Below are 22,327 nucleotides of genomic sequence, written 5' to 3'. Positions count from 1 at the left end.
ACTGCAATGAAGAGTAGCCCCTGCTCTCACAACTAGAGAAAGCCCATGCATAGCAACAAAGACCCAATGCACCCAAATATAAATTAATTAATTAATTTAAAAAAAAAATTCCCTCTCTCAGAAAAACAAAGTTTTAACTAAATATCTGTTGATCACAGTGCTACCTGTAATAATAAAAAGTTACAACCTAAGCATCAATCAACAAAGTAAACTGGTTAAACAAATAATGGCACATCTATATGGAGAAAGTCATTAAAAACGTAGAACAGTGACTTTCTGAGGAAAGAAGGTCAGAAAACAGATTTTTAACCCAAACCCTCAATAATAACTGCATATAATTGATGCTATTATTGATGGAAGGTTTGTATATGGGAATGGTATAGATTTTCTCGAAAAGAAAACCACTGCTGAAAAAGAACATTTAATGAATTGAGACAATATCCATTATATATCGTTAAACAGAAAACACAAGTTACCAAAAATCATGTAGAATGTGATCACATTCTTGAGAAAAGCATATATTTGCTCAGAAAAACATGTATAAAAATATATACTACACCATTCATAGTGTTCATCTATGAATTATTTGAATCCTTTTGCTTATCTTTTTTTCCAGCTTTGAGAATTATATAAATTTAAGGTGTACAATGTGATGATTTATGTGTATATACTGCTGATTATCACAATAGGGTAGTTAACACATCCATCATCTCATAGTTAACAATTTGTGTGTGTGTACTTATCTTTAATTTTTCTTAAACATGTTCTATTTATAAGAAGAAAATTTTAATTAAAAAAAAATAAGACTCTCCTCTTTCATTTATTTTCTTTATTTTGAAGGCTTAAAAGTAAAACAGCCCATCATGGAATCCATTTTTCTTTCCTAATGTAATAAAGTTTCTTATAACAATTAATTGTAGATGGGGAAAAAAAATTCTGTCTTCCTGCTGAACCTAATAAGGTTAATCCTCATTTTCAAAACTACAAGGTGACTATAATTTTTACTCAATACCTACCCTTTTTATTTGCTAATTTAAGCCTCAGGGAAATTTACTGTGGAATCCCCCTTATATTTTTGGATAAAAAATAAACCAATACTTTGGTGGGGACTTTTATACTCCTCATAGCAACCACATGAGATGGTAATTTATCATCATATAAATTTTACAGGTGGAGAAACTGAGATTCAGATTATTTTACCAAAATACCACAGCTAGAGAGTATTAGCCCAGATTTGAAATAAGAGTTTCCAATTCCAAGGTTTCCTTATACCACAGTTGTATCTTTATATCTTTATCTTTAATTGAGAATCAGAAGTAAAAATCCCTCTCGGAGAAAGGAAAATTCAAGTGGTTCTTTAAGAAGGAATAAACCTTATTTAAATCATTTGAACCCAAAAGTACTTTGTTTATTTAAAGGCCTTTGTGACTGGAAAATGTCTTTCTGATAAAGGCACTGAATTTACAACCTCAATAAACTGGACCAAAAAGCTTAGTCAGTTGGTGTGGAGCAAGGGTCATATGTAAAATTTAATATCTCTAACTCCTGTTCTCTTACAAGCACCAAATTTCTCTGTTGTGTTTTCCTTTCATTTGTACAAAAAAGATAAGGACCCCCATAATGCAATATGGCTTTATTTAAAAGCCCATCTTTACCCATCTAAATTTTAAACCTTTATATTTATATGGATTTAAAGGTCTACAAAATTTGTATTGGTTAATTATGTAAAGTCTTTACATAGTGTGAGAGACAGTGATACTTCATTAACTGTATTTATCATTAAGCACTTTGGTAATAACTAAGTTTTGTAAAAAATAAGACAAAAGGCCCAAAATAGAGGCACTTATGCTAAGCCCCACACTAACAAACCGAGACTTAATTACAATTTTGCCCCCCCCAACCCAGAAACGGAATCTTAAACGAGTCAATCAGGAATCACTTGATCAGCACTAGTTAGGTAATCTGCCTGAGAGACCCCTGCCATCCCCTAAAGGAAAGTGACCTTGCCATAACCAATCTGCTTACTTGCCTAGTATAACGTCCTTGTTCCTGCTCCCTTCTGCTTATAGAAGTCTTTCATTTTGTACAGCTCCTTAGAGCTCCTTTCTGTTAAGATTGAATGCTGCCCAATTCATGAATCATTGAATAAATCCAATAAGATTTTTAAAATATACTCAATTGAATTTTGTTTTTAAACAAGTTTGGTGGCAGTGATGGGATCCAAAGGAGACTTCTGATGACTTCGTGGATGAGAAACACAGGCATTGGTACTGTGAACCCTTTGAGTTCTGTGTCTTTCCAAGAGCCATCGATCGGTAAGCTCCTCTTGGTTCTGAGCTCTTTTCTCTTTGTGTTGAGCTCCCAATCTAATTGGCTTCCCAGTCCAAGGCTTGGAGGGTCAGCTTGAGCTGCCAGACAGTTCCACCTGGAACCCAAGTCCCTAGCCCTTGGTTAGTCCACAGTGCCCATTTGTTGGGATCTACTGGTTCAGTCCAAAATTCTACTTTAGGAACTACCGACAGTTGCACTTAGGAACATCTAAGGCCTTCTCTTGGCAAGTCCACAATACCATCTCTTTGGTTACTGCTGGTGTCCACAGTTCCATTTCCTTGGTTACTGTTGGTTTCTGTTACTATGCACATGAGGTAAAGGAATAATAGATCTACTGTGAATGGGAATCTCAGAAGCCAAAGTGACAACACTGATGGGTACAGGTCAGGTACTTAAAAGTTGTTAGAGTACTCACTGCTCTAAGACACCCATGCTAGAATAATTTGGTCTTGAAACAGGTTAGAGTAACACTAGGTCACCCACCAACCTCAAGAAAATTTCTGTGCAACAAGATACACTGTAAAACATCACAAAATCCCCAACCAAGCAGCACATCCCTCTTAGGTATTAATTTGCTCCGAGAGACCCAAAGTATAGGTAAAGAAATAGGATCCTCAAGTTTCAAAGGATTGAGTACATCACCTTCTGATACAACTGCTTATGTTAATTCTAAGAACTATGGTCCTGGAAGCTGTTGATATCTACAAAAATGGCAAAATCTTACTAAGACAACCTAGAATTATAATGGTCATTAAGGGGAACATTTCAACTAAACAAGATCAATCATTTAAAAAGTGCAGTTGAAAGCAAGGACTCCAAAGCAAACAAACAGAATGGGATACCTATTTTAATTAACATGCAGAAGCTTCCAAAGGGCTTCAAGATTCTAAAATAGCTTCATTGAGGGGACTTCCCTGGTGGTCCAGTGGCTAAGACTCCATGCTCCTAATGCAGGAAGCCCCGGGTTCAATCCCTGGTCAGGGAACTAGATCCCACATGCTGCAACTAAGGAGCTTGCAGGCCACAACTAAAAGATCTCGTGTGCCGCAACTAAAGATCCTGCAGGCCACAACTAAGACCCGATGCAGCCAAATAAACAAATACATAAATGAATAAATATTTTAAAATAAATAAGTAAAACAGCTTCATTGAAAGACTTATAGTAAAATGCTAATGAAAAATTAAAGACACAAGAGGTACCTAAAACAAGACTACAAGACTTACATGACTCCTACTACTCCCCTCTCTCCTACTTTACTTGAGCACTCATTCTACTAATCCTCTGTCTGAATCATCTTTCCACTCTGAAGAGACTACAAGACCATAAACAAAAGTCTCCCAATTAGTGGCCTTACAGACACCCCCATATTTACCCTCAAAGGTGGGCCCCCATGTGGGCCTCTCTCAGGGTTGACAAGATTCTGGGGGATTTTCTGGTTATTCCCTTAAACATCCAATGGGAAACTAAAATTAAAATTAATGGAAAACCTTGCCAAATTCTGGTAGATACCAAAGGTACACTCTCTACTTTAACCCCCACTCTGAAGTCTGCAGATGGGATCCTGGGAAAATCGTCAGAACCTGGCAAAGGATGAGAATCTTACCAGAGTCAGCTCTCCTGAATATATGCTTGTAGTGCCAGAGAGAGAAAGGTAAAATTTCATGTTGTCCCTTCCTTTCCAAATCCACACCCACTGGTTATTAATCCGTTCTCTCCTAGAGACACCTATTGCCTTCTTGTGTGTCTCTTTTTTGTCCTGAGAATTGTCTAAGTCTTTCTTTCTTTCTTCTGGGTATCTTTGAGAGTGACTCAGGCTCTTGAAAAGGTAGTATATTTTGCACCCTCTTTGGAGATGCCTCTTGAGTCCAAGGGGTTGTCCAACACTGCCAGGAATATTTACTGTTAGTCCCAATTGAAACCTGATAAGATATTTGAAAGGATTTTTTTAAAGTAGCTCTGTGGTCAGAAGTTGGCCAAATTGTAAGCTGATATTCAAAGCCTGACAGGAACTTTATTTTAGGCCTTCTCCCCTAAGCTGAAATGAAAGGAAACTATGTCCACAGAGTGGGGAAAACTACTCTAAAGACAAATAGGTCTAGATCTAGAACACAGGAATCTTTTGATTTCTATCTTAGTTGAAGATCTTCTCCCTGACATAAAGAAGCAAACTGAAAATAATGCAGTCAGATGGGAGGGTCAGCCCTTTGAAGTCATTTTGGTTGCAACTCAATTCTTCAAGAAATTAAAAGTAACTGTCCTCGTCTTATAAATGCAACTCTAGAAGAAATTCAAAACCTACCTATCCTTTTTAACCAATCCCCAAACCTCCCCTATTCATCTCAAAAGGTTTATAGGTATTATTAACATTCTGGCCTTAGGAAACAAAAGTCCTTCTAGGAGGAACTTTCATTCTTTCTCTGTGCCTTCAAGATATAAATGTTCTGCCTGGTCTTCTCTAGAAACTGAAGGCCCTGTCTTTGAAATGCGAACTTCAGGGAGGTAGCTCTTATCAGAAGGAAAGAAAAAAAGGGGGTGAAATGTTATCTGGAAACTAGGCGAATGAAAAATCGTAAGTGTCTTCTCCACAAATATTAGTGAAAAGTTTAAGCATCTGAGCAGGTAACCTTAACTTATTCCATCTGCCAGAAACACAATTTGGACCCAACTGTTCTTTTATAATCTACTGATTTTTGCATTATCATACCTATCTCATAGCTAAAATGTTGGAACGGAAGCTACAAGATCTGTTTGCAGTCTGAATGTTTATGAATGTCCACGCGTGTATGTTATAGATGGGTGATATTTTCCTACCTTCAGATGATATTGCTAAAATTAATTTGTAAAAAGCTCTATTTAATTGGCTTAAAAACAAACAAGTGCTATGTAAATCAAGTATGCGTTCGGAAATTTAAAAACCCACTTTTTTCAAGTTCATGTGATCTAGAATAAATCTTTAGTAAATAAAAGCCAGTGTAAGTTTGTTGGTTTAATTAAAACAGGCAAGTCCTTAGAGTTATCAGCATTAAATATAAAACTCACTCTACAAAGGTGTACCAAAAGTCAAGCTCATGTTATCTGTTACAGAATTTGTCAGCAAGAAAGGTAACTTAAGATGATAGTTAGCTCTTAATGTCTCATGAAATTCTCATGAGTAATCTAAACTTAATTGTTAAGAACAAGTGACATAAATAGATATAAGTTTGTAAATAAACTTCAACAATAATTGTGCTTTATGGTATATGTACTTAAAAATAGTTTCCAAAATCTTTTTGGTAACTAACACATTGTAAAGCAACTATACTTCAATAAAAATTAATAAAAATAAATAAATAAAAATCTCTGTGGTTACTTGAAACCTTAAAGATATACTGAGATAAGTTAAATGATGGATATTCATTGAATATCTAGACCATTTCCAAATAAGATAAAATACTAAAACATTAGTTACTGAACACAGGTTTACCAACTCTGGGCTTCCTTTCACAGAGGAACTAAAAATATTTGGGTCTTTTATTAAAAATGTTTTGTGTCACATTGTAAAATTTAATATGAGGAGGAATATGCTTAAGAAATTATGAAATGTATTCATAAATTTGCCAGTAACAGTTCACAATTGTTTACTTAATTTTCACTGGAAATCAGGTTTTTAAGAATTAAAAATTCTAATATAAGTAATTAAAATGACTAGAAATAATAAGGGAAACATCTCTGTATGCAAGGAAAGTAGGATGTGTGTTTTCAAAAAGAAAATGTATGAGTAAAGGAGATATATTTTGGTTAAAAGAAGGTAATGTTGCCCTAAAGTATAGATGGTTATTTCAGAATGGGAAAGAAAAGAAAAAGGGACAAATTATGGACACAAAAAGTTGAGGAGAGAGGGAGACAGACAAAGAGGGAGAGAGAACAGGAATCTTGTGTGGTCAAACTGGCTAAAAATTGAATTATTATTATAACAGTTTTAAAAATAAGCTTTAATACCTATACTGTACTTATATAAAACTAAAACTTAATTTTCTTTCATCTGCTAAAAAGAGAAAGCTTCATTGGACTAATGGTCTGCTCTTGATAAGCTATTGTGAAAGGTTTCCATTTTTAAGTAATCTGCCTAGAAAGTAACAATTTTGTGTTTTATCAAAATAATTTCCTGTGCTTCCTGTTATCTTTATCACCAGGTCTTTGATTACTTGAAAAAACCTAGTTTTCTCAATATTAAAGTTTTGCTCAGAACTATGTAGTCTTCTGTATTTGCCTTTGAAATCCTTAATTGTCACTTTGGTTAAATGGATAATTAATTATTGTTTCATAATGATCTGTGATCTTTTTTAGTCAAGTGTTCAAAACCTTTTGATATTTTAACAAACTTCCCAATATTGAATTCTAAATGAAGTCTTTTTGACCTCCAACTAACTTCGGGATTTTCCAGAGGGCCCTTGGATCATCTCAAAAAAATTTGTTCTCTCCCCTCATAAAAAGAGAGATATTAAACTAGTTAGGCTTATTTGATATGTTAAATTACATGGGAAGCATTGTCAAGTAAGAAGTAATGCTAAACTCTGTATCAATATAAGTGTTCTAGAAATTGTATGAAATTCCTAGAAACCTGATATGCCCTGATAGAATATTATTAGTCGTAAGATTATAATTCTAGTTATAATCTTAAAATGTTTGGTGTCACAGAAATAACCAAATTTCCTTGTCAATAATGAACTCTCATCAGATCTTTAGCAATGGACATTTTTAAGTCTTTTGTCATTTACAGACAGTTATTGTTTTACTCTGATGCTTTTGCAAAAGTGAGACTCATGGAAAGGACCCTACCAAGAACTCTTTACCACTGACACCACTGTAAATTATAAGGTGTCAAACCCTGGGTACATATTTTACAACCGAAGGTTCCACCTGACACCTTGTCCTGTGCAAATGCTGGAGGCTTCGAAATCAAAATGACTAGGGAACGAAGTAGCCAACATCTATGTAGACTGCTTCCTCCTAAAATGTCACATCAGGAAAGTTTCTTTCCATTCCTCCTTCCCTCTCTGACCATCCTTTCCCAAATTCTTACACCATGAAGGTATTTATGATTCTTTTGTACACTTTTTACCATGCTCTGGCCTGGAAATAAAATGCCATTGTCTACATACCCCAGGCCACTGCAATCCAACTTCCAAATGACTGTTGAATTTGCCATGATTCTGGTGATCCTATAGTTCTGCCTGTCACAAAATTCTCCCTGATGTCCAATGCCTCACTTTCTTGGAACAAACTCAGTCCCCCTCTATCATTTCATACTCCCTAAATTTGGGGGTCTATTTCCCTGTCTCTGGTTAAACCCCCTCTTTGTAAAGAGCCTAAATACAGGGAAACCTGTATTTAGGCTCTTTACAAAGAAAGGGACACAAAGGAAGGTAACCACAATAAAACTGCCTGTGTGGTCTACAGAAACCTTAAATTTTAAATTATCAGGAGGCATTCATGATTCAAATTCTCTTCCTTTGGCAGATCCCTCCTCCCTTGGCTAGGAGTAAGTGCAAATGAGGCTATGATCAAGAACCTCTCCTTAACTGTTAAAGATACTGCAGAAACTACTGGTAAAGCAACAGCTGCCCAACAAAAATCTCTAGACTCTCTGACCAGGCTGTTCTTGATAACAGGATAACCCTTGATTATCTTTTAACTGAGCAAGGAGGTATCTATGACATGGCCAAACACCACTTACTGGACTTGGATTGACACTTCTGGGAAAATTGAGACCCAGCTACATAAGATCACTAAACAAGCCAGTTGTCTTAAGAAAGTTACTTATTTAATAGAGTCTTTCTTTGACTTATTTGATTCTGATTGGTTTGGGTCTTGGGGACCATGGGTCTGAAGTACACTGCAGACACTGGGAATTATCCTGCTTATATAAATAACTATAGTAGTCTCCATGGAGCACTGTATTCTCTCAAAAGTTTTAAATACATGTTTGCAGCCACTACCAGCAAGTAAATGATCTCCTCAGCTAAGACTAGAATGTCAGAAAAGGAACAAAGAGGGAATTCCCTGGTGGTCCAGTGGATAGGACTCCGCACTTTCACTGCTGAGGGCCTGGGTTCAATTCCTGGTCAGGGAACTAAGATCCCACAGGCCGCAAGGCAGGGGCAAGGGAAAAAAAAGTGTTAGTCTTTGCTAACTGACATTTCTAATGGTCCCTTTCCCCTTTCAGCGATCCCTTATACTAGTGCATCTGCCTATCCTGACTGACCTCTGTTGTGCCCTTCTTGATAGCTGTTTGGGTAAGAAAATTTTTAAAGAATTATAACCAGCTTTTACAAATTTAGGAAAATGTGAACCAGAGATTTTGTTTCAATCTTTCCAACTATATTATAAACACAGGGGCCTCAAATTTGCAGCTAGCACAGCATCAGACACAAAGTAGAATTCAATAAGTTATTATATCGATTATAATTCCCTACACATTGATAAGTAAAATATAATTTCTCTATGAGTGAAAACAGAAAATGTTCCCATTGTCTTGGTCTAGCACTCAGATTATAAGAAAAATAAGAAGGAAAAGCTAAAAATAGCAAAAAGAACCAAAAAATCACTGAAGAACTGCTTATAATGGTGAAACGTTAGAAACAACCTAAATATAAATAGGGAATTTATTTATTTTATTAAAACAATGCCTTGTTGAATTCAGGCAGACTCCTGAATCCAGTTTGTGCTGAATAAAAGAATAGCAACCCCAACTGAAGACCAAATTGGTAATCTAGAAAACTAAATAAAAGAAATGGTCCAGAATGTAGATGGGAAGGAGTTGAAAATTCTGAGAATGAATTTAAGAGACAGGGAATATAGTGCATAAAAGGTCAACATTTCTTAATAAGCATACCTGAAGAAGAGAACAAAAGAGGCAACAGAAGAAGAACTAAATAACAGGAGATAAAAATTGCCCTAAACCAAAGACAAAAGAAAGGGCCCACTTAAAAGATCCATAAGAAACTGGCAGGATTGGAAAAGGGAAGTGAAGGCATGAAGGTAGGAGGAATGCTACTAAAGCTATTGAATACCACCTTTTAACTTTTGAAGTTGAAGTTATATTCATAGATCATCTATTCAAAAAATAAATAATGTGTAAAAGACACAAGAAACAAAGCTAGATAAATGAAGGGAAAAAAAAAAAAGACTTACACTTTCAAGGCAGACTTTGGTGAAACTTTAGAATGCGTGGATCAAGTGAAAACTCCTAAGAGTTCCACAGAGGAAAAAAACAAGTTTCCAGAAAGAAACTTCCCATGAGCAACAAGAAATGCCAGAAGCCATGAAGCAACAGTTTTGGGTTCTGAGAAAAAAAAAATATTCTTAATATAGAATTCTATATTCAGCCCAACTATCAATCAAGTATGAGGACAAAAAACACTATCAGACATGCAAGAACTCAGAAAATCTATACATCCCATATGAAAAAGCTACTTAAAAAGATATCCTCAACTAACCAACAGCAACAAAAAAGAATCCAAGAAAAACCAACCATGGGATATAAAGAAAAACTGCTAGCTGAGTATGACCCAGAAGACTCGAAAAAAGGGCAAAATAAAGACGATCCATTGGGCATTAATACCTGGAGGACTGTTTCAAGCAGCACTTATTTGGTACACAAGCCTACATTTCCTTCTTTATGGGTCTCAATATACTAATTCATTCAGCAATAAATAATTTCATAATCATAATATTTTAAAGCTGCTGAATGGTTTCCAGTGTTCACTTTTTTAAATCAATCCATAGACAAAAAGCTATGGATAAACTAGAAAGCTATAAAAATTATACTTTAAAAATCAGGAAATGGAGAAAAAGAACAGGAAAAAAATTTGTTACTTTCCTTAACATTCACACGAGGAAGACCACAGATAATATCTGAATTGACAAACCAAGAAAAAGAAATTTAAGTTTATAGTTTAAAGTCATAAAAGTATTCACCACAAAAAAAATTTAAATAACAAAGGTAATAAATTTGAAGGTTGAGATGGGAAAAAGGAAAACAGGGGATAGTGAAATCTCACAAAATTGCTCAGCTTTTCTAATGGAAAGTCAACAGAAACTGCCTGAAGTTGATAAATCAAGACAGAATTATACATATGCTACTTAAAGTTATAATGATAAGCAGCAGCAACACTTAAAACGGAAACAGTTAACACTGGTTATCTCTGAGAAGTGAAGGGGGCTTGGGAGTGGACAGTGAGAAGGAAGTACTGTTGGAGTTTTTTAATCATGTGCAACTATTTATTTATTTATTTATCTATCTATCTATCTATTTGTTTATTTATGGCTGCATTGGGTCTTCATTGCTGCACGCAGGCTTTCTCTAGTTGTGGTGAGCAGGGGCTACTCTTCATTGCGGTGGCTTCTCTTGTGGCGGAGCACGGGCTCTGGGAGCACAGGCTTCAGTAGTTGTGGCACGATGGCTCAGTAGTTGTGGCTCGCGGGCTCTAGAGTGCAGGCTCATTAGTTGTAGCGCACGGACTTAGTTGCTCTGCGGCATGTGGGCTCTTCCCAGACCAGGGATCGAACCTATGTCCCCTGCCTTGGCAGGCGGATTCTTAACCACTGTGCCACCATGGAAGTCCAATTTGATAAATATTAATAGCATAAAAATAAAAATATTTCCACTTTGATACAAATATAGTATAAAGATGAAAAGATTGCTGAGAACTTAGTTAATAGAACTTTGGTTTTTTAAATTACACAAGCTCAAATTACATATAAATTTCCAGAAGAAAGGAAGGTCACAAACAGTTTTTTAATTTGCACCAAAATCCAAAACAATAGGATTCACTCAGGTTTAAGTCACTCTTAAAATGCAAATATAATTAGGGACTTCCCTGGTGCCGCAGTGGTTAAGAATCCACCTGCCAATACAGGGACACGGGTTCAATCCCTGGTCTGGGAAGATCCCACATGCTGCAGAGCAACTAAGCCCATGTGCCACAACTACTGAGCCTGCGCTCTAGAACCCGCGAGCTACAACTACTAAGCCCGCATGTCACAACTACTGAAGCCTGCACGCCTAGAGCACATGCTCTGCGACAAGAGAAGCCACCGCAGTGAGAAGGCCACGCACCGCAAGGAAGAGTAGCCCCCACTCGCCACAACTAGAGAAAGCCCACACACAGCAACAAAGACCCAATGCAGCCAAAAATAAGTTACTTAATTAATTTTTTTTAAATGCAAATATAATTGTAAAAGGGAAAGGGGAAAAGGAAACTAACTTTTGTAAAAAGCAACAATAGTTTGTGCCTCAATCTGCTTAGGTCTCTCACCAATGAGCTTATTTAACAATCATAACTGAAATAACTTTTCTACAGAAAGATGCAACTAACCCACCTATGAAGCGAAAGTTTTACCTTATTTTTCCAGCAGCCATAGACTTACCTTTCTGTCCAAATGTAAATATCTATAGATACCTGCAAAAGTTTGCCATGATAGGGCTTTGGTCTGTGATCACAGAACAAAACAAAGTTAGCTGGCCTACCTGGTAATTAAATCCATATGCTGACCACATTCATCTTAGTAACTGAGATCAACCACAAAGTCTCACCGAAATAATATTTTTAAATAGAAAATATACAAGTTCAAAGCCTCTGTAAGGAGGGTATATTTTTCCTTTAGAAAGGCTGACTTTATTAGAAATTAAAGATATTTTATAAGGACATAAATTATTTGAGGACTTTACAGGTTATTTCTCTTTGATCCATCACCCACTTCTGTATAAGAACTCACACCCTCAATAAAAAACTACTGCTGCACACTTGTATCTTGAATTACATCCTGTCCTCTCTCTCGAGATTCTTTTATCCTGCACAATGCATGCTCAAAATGGCTATTACAGGAAGTGTTGGACTATCAGCTATTTATAAATGGACAAAAATCTTTAAATAGCTCTGTTAGCTACCTCTTTATGGTTCTAGACCTTAAAAACTACCTGTTTTCAAGGAAATAGTCATGCTGGTAATTCAAAATGTTCAAAGTGTCCTTTTATTTTGGAATCCAAAGCTGCACTAAATTATATAGTCACAATATCACAAGATAACAAACAAGTTGATCTTTAAAAACACATTAGTCGAATACTCTTAGTCTAATCAATTACCACCAAGAAAATTCCAAATTGCAATATATTGCCTTCAAGCCTTCTATATTGATGTCTAACCCACCCTACACTACTTCAGAATTTTGCAAAACACACAATTTAACATCACATATTAACTTTTTATCCAGTATATCCAGTTCAAAAATATAGTACACAAAAGTAGAAATTCTTAATTCATCAATATTGACATCCATTGTACTTAAAAAAAAAACCCTTTCCATTGATCTACTTTTTTCCTATCTAAAACTGACATGTCTTTCCCATGCTGCTAAAACAGTAACTTGCATTTCCTATGCAAACTAATAATTTAGAACTCATTTTGTATGTACTAATAATTATTATTTTTAAAGCCTTAACATTTCTCTTCCTTATTCTCAGCCCTCCTGTCTCCAGTCTTTAGAGATTTATATCGGGTACATCACCATATTTGCAGATCATTTCAAGGCATTACTTCCAAAAGTAAGCAGCTTTTAGAAACTTAACTTACAGCAATACTAATATGCACAAAATACTGTACCTACTAAGGATATTCACCACAGTGTACTAGCAAAAGACTGGAGACAGCCTAAATGTCCATCAAGAGGGATAGTTAAATAAATTATGTAAGTCAATACAATGTAATATAATGAAACTATTATAAGGAACTACGCATCTCTGTACATAAGATATGTAATGATCTTCAAGGTTATATACAAGGTTAAAAAATATACAGCAGGAACAGTACAGCACACTACCATTTATCATTAAATACACATACCCCCAAGAAAATCTCTCTAAAAAGGAAAACCAAGAATGGTTGCCTCTAGAAAGGGAAAAGGGTGACTGGGAAAGGGAAGGCTTACAGTACATTGTATAATCTTTTTTTTTTTTTTCCATTGAAGAATTTATTGAAGCATCAGAATACTCGAAACAAACACATTGAATGTATCACAAATTACAGATCTGGCAAAACATGGAGGGTGGCAACCAGATTATATAAGCTTTTTTATGCACACACATTTACTACTTACTAAACACATATGCTCTTTTTGTAAAATGAAATATTTTTTGAAAAGTAATCAAATATCCTTGATTGATTCCATTCACAAATTGACAGCTTTTCAGTTCAAGTTATTAGTTTGCTTTATCAAACTATTTCAGCCTCAAATTTTCTATTACTTGAAAGAAAAAATACAAACTTTCCTATTTCATTTGTCCACACCATCATTTATACATTTTTATTAAAAGGTCACTTCATGGATTTACAAATTGTGTTGCTAAGCCACTTGTTCCAAAAAACTCTAAACCTGATAAGTCCAATATCATAGCTACTAGCCAGTTTCTCGGTCACACTAACTGCATTTCTTGAGCCACATGTGGCTAGTGGCTGCCATACTGGACAGCACAGATGCATTTTCATCATTGCAGAAAGTCCTACTGGACATCACTGCTCTAGACTAAGGGCTGGCAAACTAAAGCCTGTGAGCCAAATACAGCCCACCACCTTTTTTTTTTTTTTTCCTCCTGGAACACATTCTAATTTGTATTCATTTATACATTGTCTGCGGATACTTTGGCACTACTATGACAGATTCAAGTAATTGTGACATAGATGGTAGGTATGGCCCACAAAACCTGAAATATTTCGTTTCTGCCTCTTTACAGAAAAAGTTTGTCAGCCAGTGCTCTACACAATCAGATTTCATTGAAAAGAACATTCCCCTGGGCCCCAAAAACAAAGTTTTCAAGGCTTGCAGTGCATAAAGAACCAATTAAACAAGCTGATGTCCACTTGATTTACTAAGTGATAAAAGTATTTAGTTTTTTTAACATGAATCCATAATATCAAAAAATTTCCTAAAATATGTTTGAATGCTGACGTTTTCTAAGCATCTCTATAACATCGCTAGTAAAAGCACAGAAGACAGATTACTACAGTCTAGCAATTTTAGAACTGGTCTAAGAGGAAAAAAAAGTGCTTAGTAATTCAAAAAATTACCCATGTTACTTATCAAACTATTAAAAGAAATGTATCAACTGTCTTGAAAAGCAGCACATTATTTCTTACAGAAAAAATTACACTAGACCTAGTTAATGTTACATATTTACATTGAACTGCTTATCTCATGTAGCATCCCCATATTTCAGGCTTTCAAAACAATTACTGAAAACACCAGTTAAGTATGTTTACCAGAACAGAAAATATATATATATGTTTTCCAATTTAGGGCATTTTTTTAAAATTTAATACAATTTTTGAGTGTGCTTACATACCCAACCCTGTACAAGTTGCTGGAAACAGGATGATGATGATCCATTTGTAGTTAATAGTTTATGGAGCAGAATAGTATCACAGTGATATTATACACATAAGAACAAGAAGGGCAGAAGCACAGATAATGAGTACACTGGGTAACTAAGGGAAGACTTCTAGAAGAAAAGCTATTTGAATTGGGTATTGAAGTGGGAGCAGGAGTTTCCCAGGTTTGTGAGAGGGGGAAGGAAGAGAGAGGAATGGCAAAGCAACACCATTCTGGTTTGAGTGCAGAAGAAGAAAATGAGACATGAAAAGGACTTAGCAAATCCTAGGAAAAAAATGAGCAGTTGAATGCTACAGAAGCATATGGCTTGAACACACTGGGAAAAAAGGAGGGAGGTGGTGGCAGGGGTAAAGGCTGTAAAGACTAAAGACTTTAAGATCCAAATGCAAATGGCTTTACACGCCAAACTAGGGAATTAAGATCTGATGTAACCGCATGAGCCACAGAGAATCTACAGCTTTACAAGAAGAGATATGACATGATTGATTTTATTTTGTAACACTGGCAGCAACTTGGATCTTGGACTACAGTGAGGGAAGACTAATGGCAGAGACCAATTTGGCTATTATGCAAACCAGAGATGATGGCCAAAAGTAATGAGACTGAAGATGAAGAGAAACCAGATGAAGAGAAGCAACTGCATGTGGTAGAATCTCCAGGCCTGAACTCCTGCATTTTTAAAATGCCCCTCATATGTGATACTTTCCCTTTTCCACATTTTTCGGTACAGATGTAGTATCCTTTGCATGGAAGAAGTTTATACAATAAGATTGTCAAAAGTGGAAGCAATGTGGTCTTTTTTGGTTTTTCTCCCAAGGTATTAGGAGGGAAAACACATTAGGAAATACAAGAGCTCAAGAGTCAAGAGATCTGGATTACAGGCTTGTCTTTGCCAAGACTATGGGCATGACAACTTCTAAAAGGTCTGGTTTTCTAATTTGTAAAAAGAAGAAATTAGACTAGATGACCTGAAACTCTTGAAAGCTCTAAAATACTATGATCATAGCGATACATCTTTAATCTTTGGGAGGTCTCCAAAAAAATGCAAATACAATTACCTATTTTACCTACGAACAAAATGTGAAAAACCCATTAAAAACATACTACATTTATTGTGAAGGATTCATGACAGACATTAAGACATGTAGTTACCAACTACTTCTCATCTGAAACCCTAAGGCAAAACTGAAACTCAGTAAGATAACTCTGTCAGCCATTTCACTTTCAATTACTATATTTCAAAATAACTCCAAAAAGCAGCATTCTTTTATTGGAGTGGTTCAAAAGACTAAATGAATGTTGCAAAGTTCAATGGTAGTACTGTTGGGTACAACAGTTTTCAGACATAACACTAGCCTATGGAATCATGTTTGCCTGAACCTCTTATTCACAAAAGAACTTTTTAACAATATTCCTTTATCAATCAAAACAAGAAGTGTTTCAAACTTGATAAATATGGTCTTGAGGTTTGTAACCATACTGTTATGTGACTTTTTCCTAATGCTGAAAACTGTATTACAAATTCTTGCTCATAAAAAGTCTAGAAATATTCTAAACTGGTTTCTCTTCAAGAATAACTTCTAAGCCTGATTTTTTTTTTTAAAAAAAAAAGGATAGTTGGGTCAAAAGACCCCCTTCCTTCAAAACAAAAAGATGGAACAAATAACATTTTTATTAAAGGTGAAAAACCCAGATGTAAATCTTGCATTTCCAGTCCATTATAAATTTATGTAGCATAATTAATACAGCCTAAGTTAAAGTCATATTTCAAGGGAAACAACATTCTAAGGTTCTGTAAACTCTAGTATTAAACTATAAGCAGAGGCTTTTCTAATGATGTTTTATGTTACATTACTTCTTCCAGTGTTTATTCTAGAGACCTGAACAATTTTGGGGTTATATGCTACATTACATACACCAGAATAGTTCCTCTTTAAGGTACTCACGTGATTTCTCTCTTGCTCCCTAAAATAGCATTATACATCTTTCTGAGTTAACCAAAATAAATTCTGGAAAGAGCTATACTGTAATTTACCATGATCAGAGTGTAAAATCCTTTACTATGCGAATCTGTATCAGCTTAGAACCATCACTAAAAACTTTCTGTTCTTTCAAATCGCCGGTATCAATGAACATAAAACTAATCCTGCTACCAACCCACAAGAGATGTGGGTGTTTACTATAAAGCCTTAAATCTCAACTAGACTCTTGGTCCAAGAAAAAAAACCTTTATACCGATTTTTCTTACATGTAACTTAGTGATTTAAAGTAATGCTTTCAGATCCTGAAAGTTTTTTTTAAAAGCATGTATTTTGAAGATATACAAACTGATCTTACTCTACTAAAGAAGCTTTATTAATTCTAATTAAACAAATTTCACTCAAGAAGGAAGTGTATTCAAATCAAGAATTTTATTAGAGGGGAAAATATTCAAAAAGAACAAATATAAGCGGGAATTAAATTATCTGTTCTTTGTTGTAGCCCGTGCTATTCAAATACAATTCAGAAGCAGAATTTAACTTTTCTTAAAAGCTGCTTGCTAAAAAAAAAAAAAAAAAAAAAAAGCTTTTTTTAAAAACAAAATTAAAATACATTTTTAAAATTCCAGTCCAAATATATTATAAAGTTAGCATGAGGAGTATGAAAAACACCACCTCTGATTTGTTTTGTAATGCTAGTGCCGAAATAGGAAAGCTAGATGTGCTTTCCCCAAATATATCTGATAAGATTCCCACAGGAACACCAGTATAACAAGTAGAGTGGATATTCCAAAAACAAAACACAAGTTAATTATAGTACTTCACATTCCAAGACACTCATCCAAGGACACCTGGCAATTAACTAAGGAACTATGAGAAAAGTTTACAAACAACTGAGTACTATGGGGCCCGTTCACTTACAACAAGAGAAAAAATTATTTGCAATAATAATAATCCTTTACACTTGTAAAGTACCTTGTAGTTTTCACCATACTTTATGATAAAAGTTTATAAAGTTGTGCTTGCTCCTTCCCTGTATAAAATTAGCAAGCGCGCGCACGCGCGCGCGCCCACATACACAAACCCCCCTACCTACTTTGGTCCTAGAGTTCATCAATCAACCCAGAGAGTGTGCAGAACGATAAGCAGCACTTCAGGTCTTACTAATGTCACTGTGGCTGATATTCAGTTCATTCAGAAATGTTTCGCTACGATCCTAAAAACTCTCATCCACATAGTTTGATCGTCTTTAAAGTTTAAGCGGGATAGGCAGATGTTCCCGGGCTCCCTAACTCTGGGGAAGGGGAACTCCTGCCAGGATGGGCCCTGAGGTGACGAATGGTTTTAACCCACCCTTCGCAGGCAGAGAACTGGTTCCACCTGTCCTGGAGTACGAGCCGTGTGCCCTCCAGTACGAAGGATAGGCATTCTCAATACAACGTCCAGCTCTCCTCCTACGAGAACAATCAGTAAGGGCTTCCTAAGGGGCTCCTACGATTCTCCCTCAACTCCCAGGAAAACAAAGGTTCAGGCCCAGCTCTGTGTTACTCGAATTCCTTTCTGGATAATCTAGGTGCCCCATAAACCTCAGCACGCAGTCATTTGGCAGAGGATGGAGTGGAGGACCTAAGAATACCCAAGGTGCGGGGAAATGAGTTACCAGAGCGAACTCTGAAGTTCTGCGAGCAAAACGCGGTTAATCTCTCAGAAGGTCCTACATTCGAGGGAAGGTGCGGAATTGAGAACGTGAGAAATCGAAATCGGAGGTAGGCGAAGCGGCGTGGAGAAGTGGCCGGGTATACGACTGGGATTGAGGGACTGCGCGGAGGGGCCATCGGGTTGGCTGGCCCCAAGGGCGAAGGTGCCCAACAGCTCAGACCCGTGAGGCTGGCGAGGACCCAGACGCACGGCAGTCCGACGGACTCCTCGGCTAGGTTTCAAACCGCCGCCCCCGGGAGGCGCTCAGCCGATTGGAAGTTCCACCACGACCGTCACCAGCCCAAGGCCGAAGCGGCAACTCCTCGGCGGAGCTCTCCCAGCCCTCCGCGTCTCCCCTGGAGACCAGACACCCACAAACTCCACCTCCCACCGAGGTCCCAACTCGAGTCCCGCCGCCAGCTCCATGCACGCGGAGGGCGCCCCGCAGGACCGGACCTACGCCCCCCGACCGGGCTGCGCCGCGGGAGTTCAAGGGGTGCGACGGGGCCGCGCGGGGGGCGAGCAGAACCCACGTCCCTCAGAGTCTGCCCCGGGACGCGGCCCCGCGACCACCTCCGCCTCGCCCCTCGGGCACGGCCCGACCCGGCTCCGACCCACCCATCCCGCGCGGTCGCGGGCAGAGCTAGGACCCGAGCAAGCCTACTCCCCCTGCCCCTGCTCTTACCCATCTTTTCGCCTCGCCTTGTAGACGTGCCCGTAGGTGCCGCGTCCCACTTTGCACCCTTCGTACTCAAACAAATCCTCCACCCGCTCCCGCTCCGCCGCCAGCTTCGCCTTGAAATCATAATCCATTGTCTGCTTTCCCCATAGAGGCACCGGAACGCGGGGGCCGCCGCCGCTCAGTCCCTCCTCCTCCTCCCCCCGCGACCGCCGCTCCACTTCTCGGGCCACCGCTCGGGCGCGCGCGCGCGTCGCCCGCCGCCCTGCGATCCGCCTTCAGCAAGGGACTCCTCGGCGGCCGCGGCAACCACCTCCTCCACCTCCTCCTCCTCCGCGGCAGCGGCGGCGGCGGCTCCCGCAGGAACCCCCAGTCCCGCCTCCCCCCTTCATTTCCTTGTTTTGGAACCTGGTGGGCCGCGCCGCGGCTTCCTCGAGCTCATTAACGAACCAGCCCGCCCGCCCCGAGATCGCGGAGACTCCTGGGAAATGTAGTTCCTCAGGCCTCAGGAATGGTTTGAGTTTTGCGGCTGAAGGAAATACAACTCCCAGGCTGCCGTGGGCCACTACAGCCCCACCTTCACAAGGCGTGCACGCCTGCGCACTGAGACCTCCCCCCCTCAGGTAGCGTTGGACTACCAGCAGTTCTTGTGAAGGTAGAAAGCTCAAAGTTGCGGTGTGCTTTCTGCGAGTCTGTGGGAGCTGGTGGAAAGAAGGCGCTTCTTCTGGTGCAAGGAAGGTACTCTATTATAATTGCCCCCGTGCGAGAAGGAGAGTGTAAAGTGTTTAACAAGCGCCTTGCCCAGCAGTTTGCTCCAGCGGTTTACGAGGGAAGGACTGTGGTTAGGGCAGTTGTACTGAAGATTGTTGTTTGTTTTTTTGTAGCAATTGTCCCGCCTCTTACCCCGCCCCCATCCAGCCGCTCATTGGCGGAGAAGAGAGAATGACGTCCTCGTTGGTGCGTGGGTATCCCCAGGCTTTGGCTTCTTTCCGACTCTTGATTGGTAATTGGATGTGCTAGGTTCTTCCTGATAGGATAATCTTTTTTCTTTACGATGCAAAAACTGTATTTCAAAAGCTGAACATTCAGCGGTTTCCTACTTCTAGCATCGGCCAGAGAATATGTAACTTCTGCGCCCTAGTCAGCCAATCATCCTTTTCTTGGCGCTCTAGTCATGGTCTCCTCTTACCATATGTGATTCCCACAGCCAAGCTTTTGGCCATCTGTCTAAGGACAATTAAGGTGCCTGCGGAACGCAGCGTTTTGAAAACAATAATTTGGGTTGGATTGTAAAGGGATTTTTACGGTTTATGCATAATGGTGACGTTGTCCTAGAATGTTTAAGAAAGTCTCCTTTATCAAGGTGAACGTTGATTCATTATTGCGTGCATAAAACGTAGCAAATGCTTGGGATGCAATCTTAAACATGGTTGGTGCTAGGATGGGACTTACATTCCACATTCAGTGGGAACATAGAGCAGGAAATAGTCAATTCTACCTGAAGTGGTAAGGAAAGTTAATAGTAGTGACCCGCCTGCTAGGTTTTGGAAGAAACCTGGAAAACTAGAGAGAGGCGTGGGGGTGGGGTGGGGGGAATTGTTTACTTACTACAACAATGTTTCCTGGGAAACTTCCTCAGATCTTGAAGTAAATCATGAAGTATCCGAGTTTCTGTTATTTCCAGGCACTATGATAAGTGCTGGAGATACCAGATGAAAACTGGTCTTTTCCATCAGGGCCTAAAATGTATTGAAAAAATAAACATGCGAACAAATTAAAAACTATGTGGGTACAAAGAGCAATAATAGAATAGGAGGACTTCCAGAAGAGTCAGGGTAGGCGTCATTAAGGGGGTAGTTTTCAGCCAAAATTTAAATAATCTTATTTGAAGGACACGTGGGGAAGTAGCAAAGAATTATTTCTGGCAGAATGGCATGTGTATATATCATTGACAGGACCTGATATATTCTGACAAATGCAAATAGCTTGAACATTACAGATTAAGGCAGGAAAAGATGATGGCTAAGAAGAGACTGGAGAGATAAGCAGAGGTCAGAATATGAAGACCTATATATGTCAAGCAGAAGCTTTAGATTTCCTCAGTCTATAGGCAATAAAAAGCCATTGAAGACTTTTGAGCCAAGAAGTAATCAATATTATATATTCAAAAAAAAATACTTCTGGACTTCCCTGGTGGCGCAGTGGTTAAGAATCCGCCCGTCAATGCAGGGGACACGGGTTCAATCCCTGGTCCAGCAAGATCCCACATGCCGCGGAGCAACTAAGCATGTGTGCCACAACTACTGAGCCTGCAGTCTAGAGCCCACGAGCCACAACTACTGAGCATGCGTGCCACAACTATGAAGCCTGCGCACCTAGAGCCCGTGCTCCGCAACAAGAGAAGCCACCGCAATGAGAAGCCTGCGCACGGCAACTAGAGAAAGCCCGCGCACCCCAACGAAGACCGAGGCAGCCAAAAGTAAATAGAAATAAATCTTTAAAAAAAAAAAAAGTTTGACCACACCGTTGTTACCAAGGATGGGGGAAACAGACATTCTCCTGCATTGCCAGTGGAAGTATATATTCACAAAATATGTACCAATACATACATTAGATTTTGGTTTGGCAATATCTATCAAAATTACATAATAGTATCCTACAATTATACTCCTTGTGGCGGATCCTCTGATAAGCCTTCCTAGACACACCCCCCTTCAGGACTAAAGGATGTACTATTCCCCCAAGCTGCTGGGAGTGCTGCTGCAAACAGCCTTCAGCTGTCAACCCTCTTCAGGAATTGCCTTGTCGAAAGAGCCGCCTCATATCACCTCACCTCACCATTTTCCTGGAGCACCCTACATCCAATGACTGATTAATGCAGGGATATAAAGGCCCAGACCTCTCACCCCACTTCAGGACAACTCTGATCCTATCTTCAGAACTCCCTGTTGGGCTGACTCAGGCCGTCACTGAGAATGCATTGCAGACCAGCTTCTCAATCTCCCCCATCCTGCTTTCTTCCTTTTCCTTCCACAAGTATTGATCCCATCAACATTCTGTAATAAACTGATTACATGTTAATCTCCATATCAAGGTCTGCTTCCCCAGGAGCCCAGTTTGTGGAATTCCCCATGTGTGCAAGATGATATAACTTAAGGTTATTCATTGAGCATTGTTTCTACTAGGAAAGGACTGGGAAACAACAAAAGTGTT

The 22,327-nt window shown here is 38.6% G+C and overlaps 1 protein-coding gene across 1 annotated transcript in view; it reads right to left on the bottom strand.

Annotated features, from left to right (window-relative positions):
* The window catches only part of CDK19 (cyclin dependent kinase 19), a 180,103-nt gene extending 160,615 nt beyond the window's left edge, over positions 1 to 19,488 (bottom strand). Inside the window, exon 1 of the mRNA XM_061206930.1 lies at positions 19,121 to 19,488. Coding sequence (XP_061062913.1) covers positions 19,121 to 19,248 — 128 coding nt within the window. The 5' untranslated portion in view covers positions 19,249 to 19,488. The remainder of the gene's footprint in view (positions 1 to 19,120) is intronic.
* Between the last annotated feature and the right edge of the window lie 2,839 nt (positions 19,489 to 22,327).

This window comes from Eubalaena glacialis, chromosome 12, assembly GCF_028564815.1.
Source record: "Eubalaena glacialis isolate mEubGla1 chromosome 12, mEubGla1.1.hap2.+ XY, whole genome shotgun sequence".
Taxonomy (NCBI): Eukaryota; Metazoa; Chordata; class Mammalia; order Artiodactyla; family Balaenidae; genus Eubalaena; species Eubalaena glacialis.
Note: the sequence above shows the minus strand (reverse complement) of the source record. Positions and strands in the feature narration are given on the sequence as shown.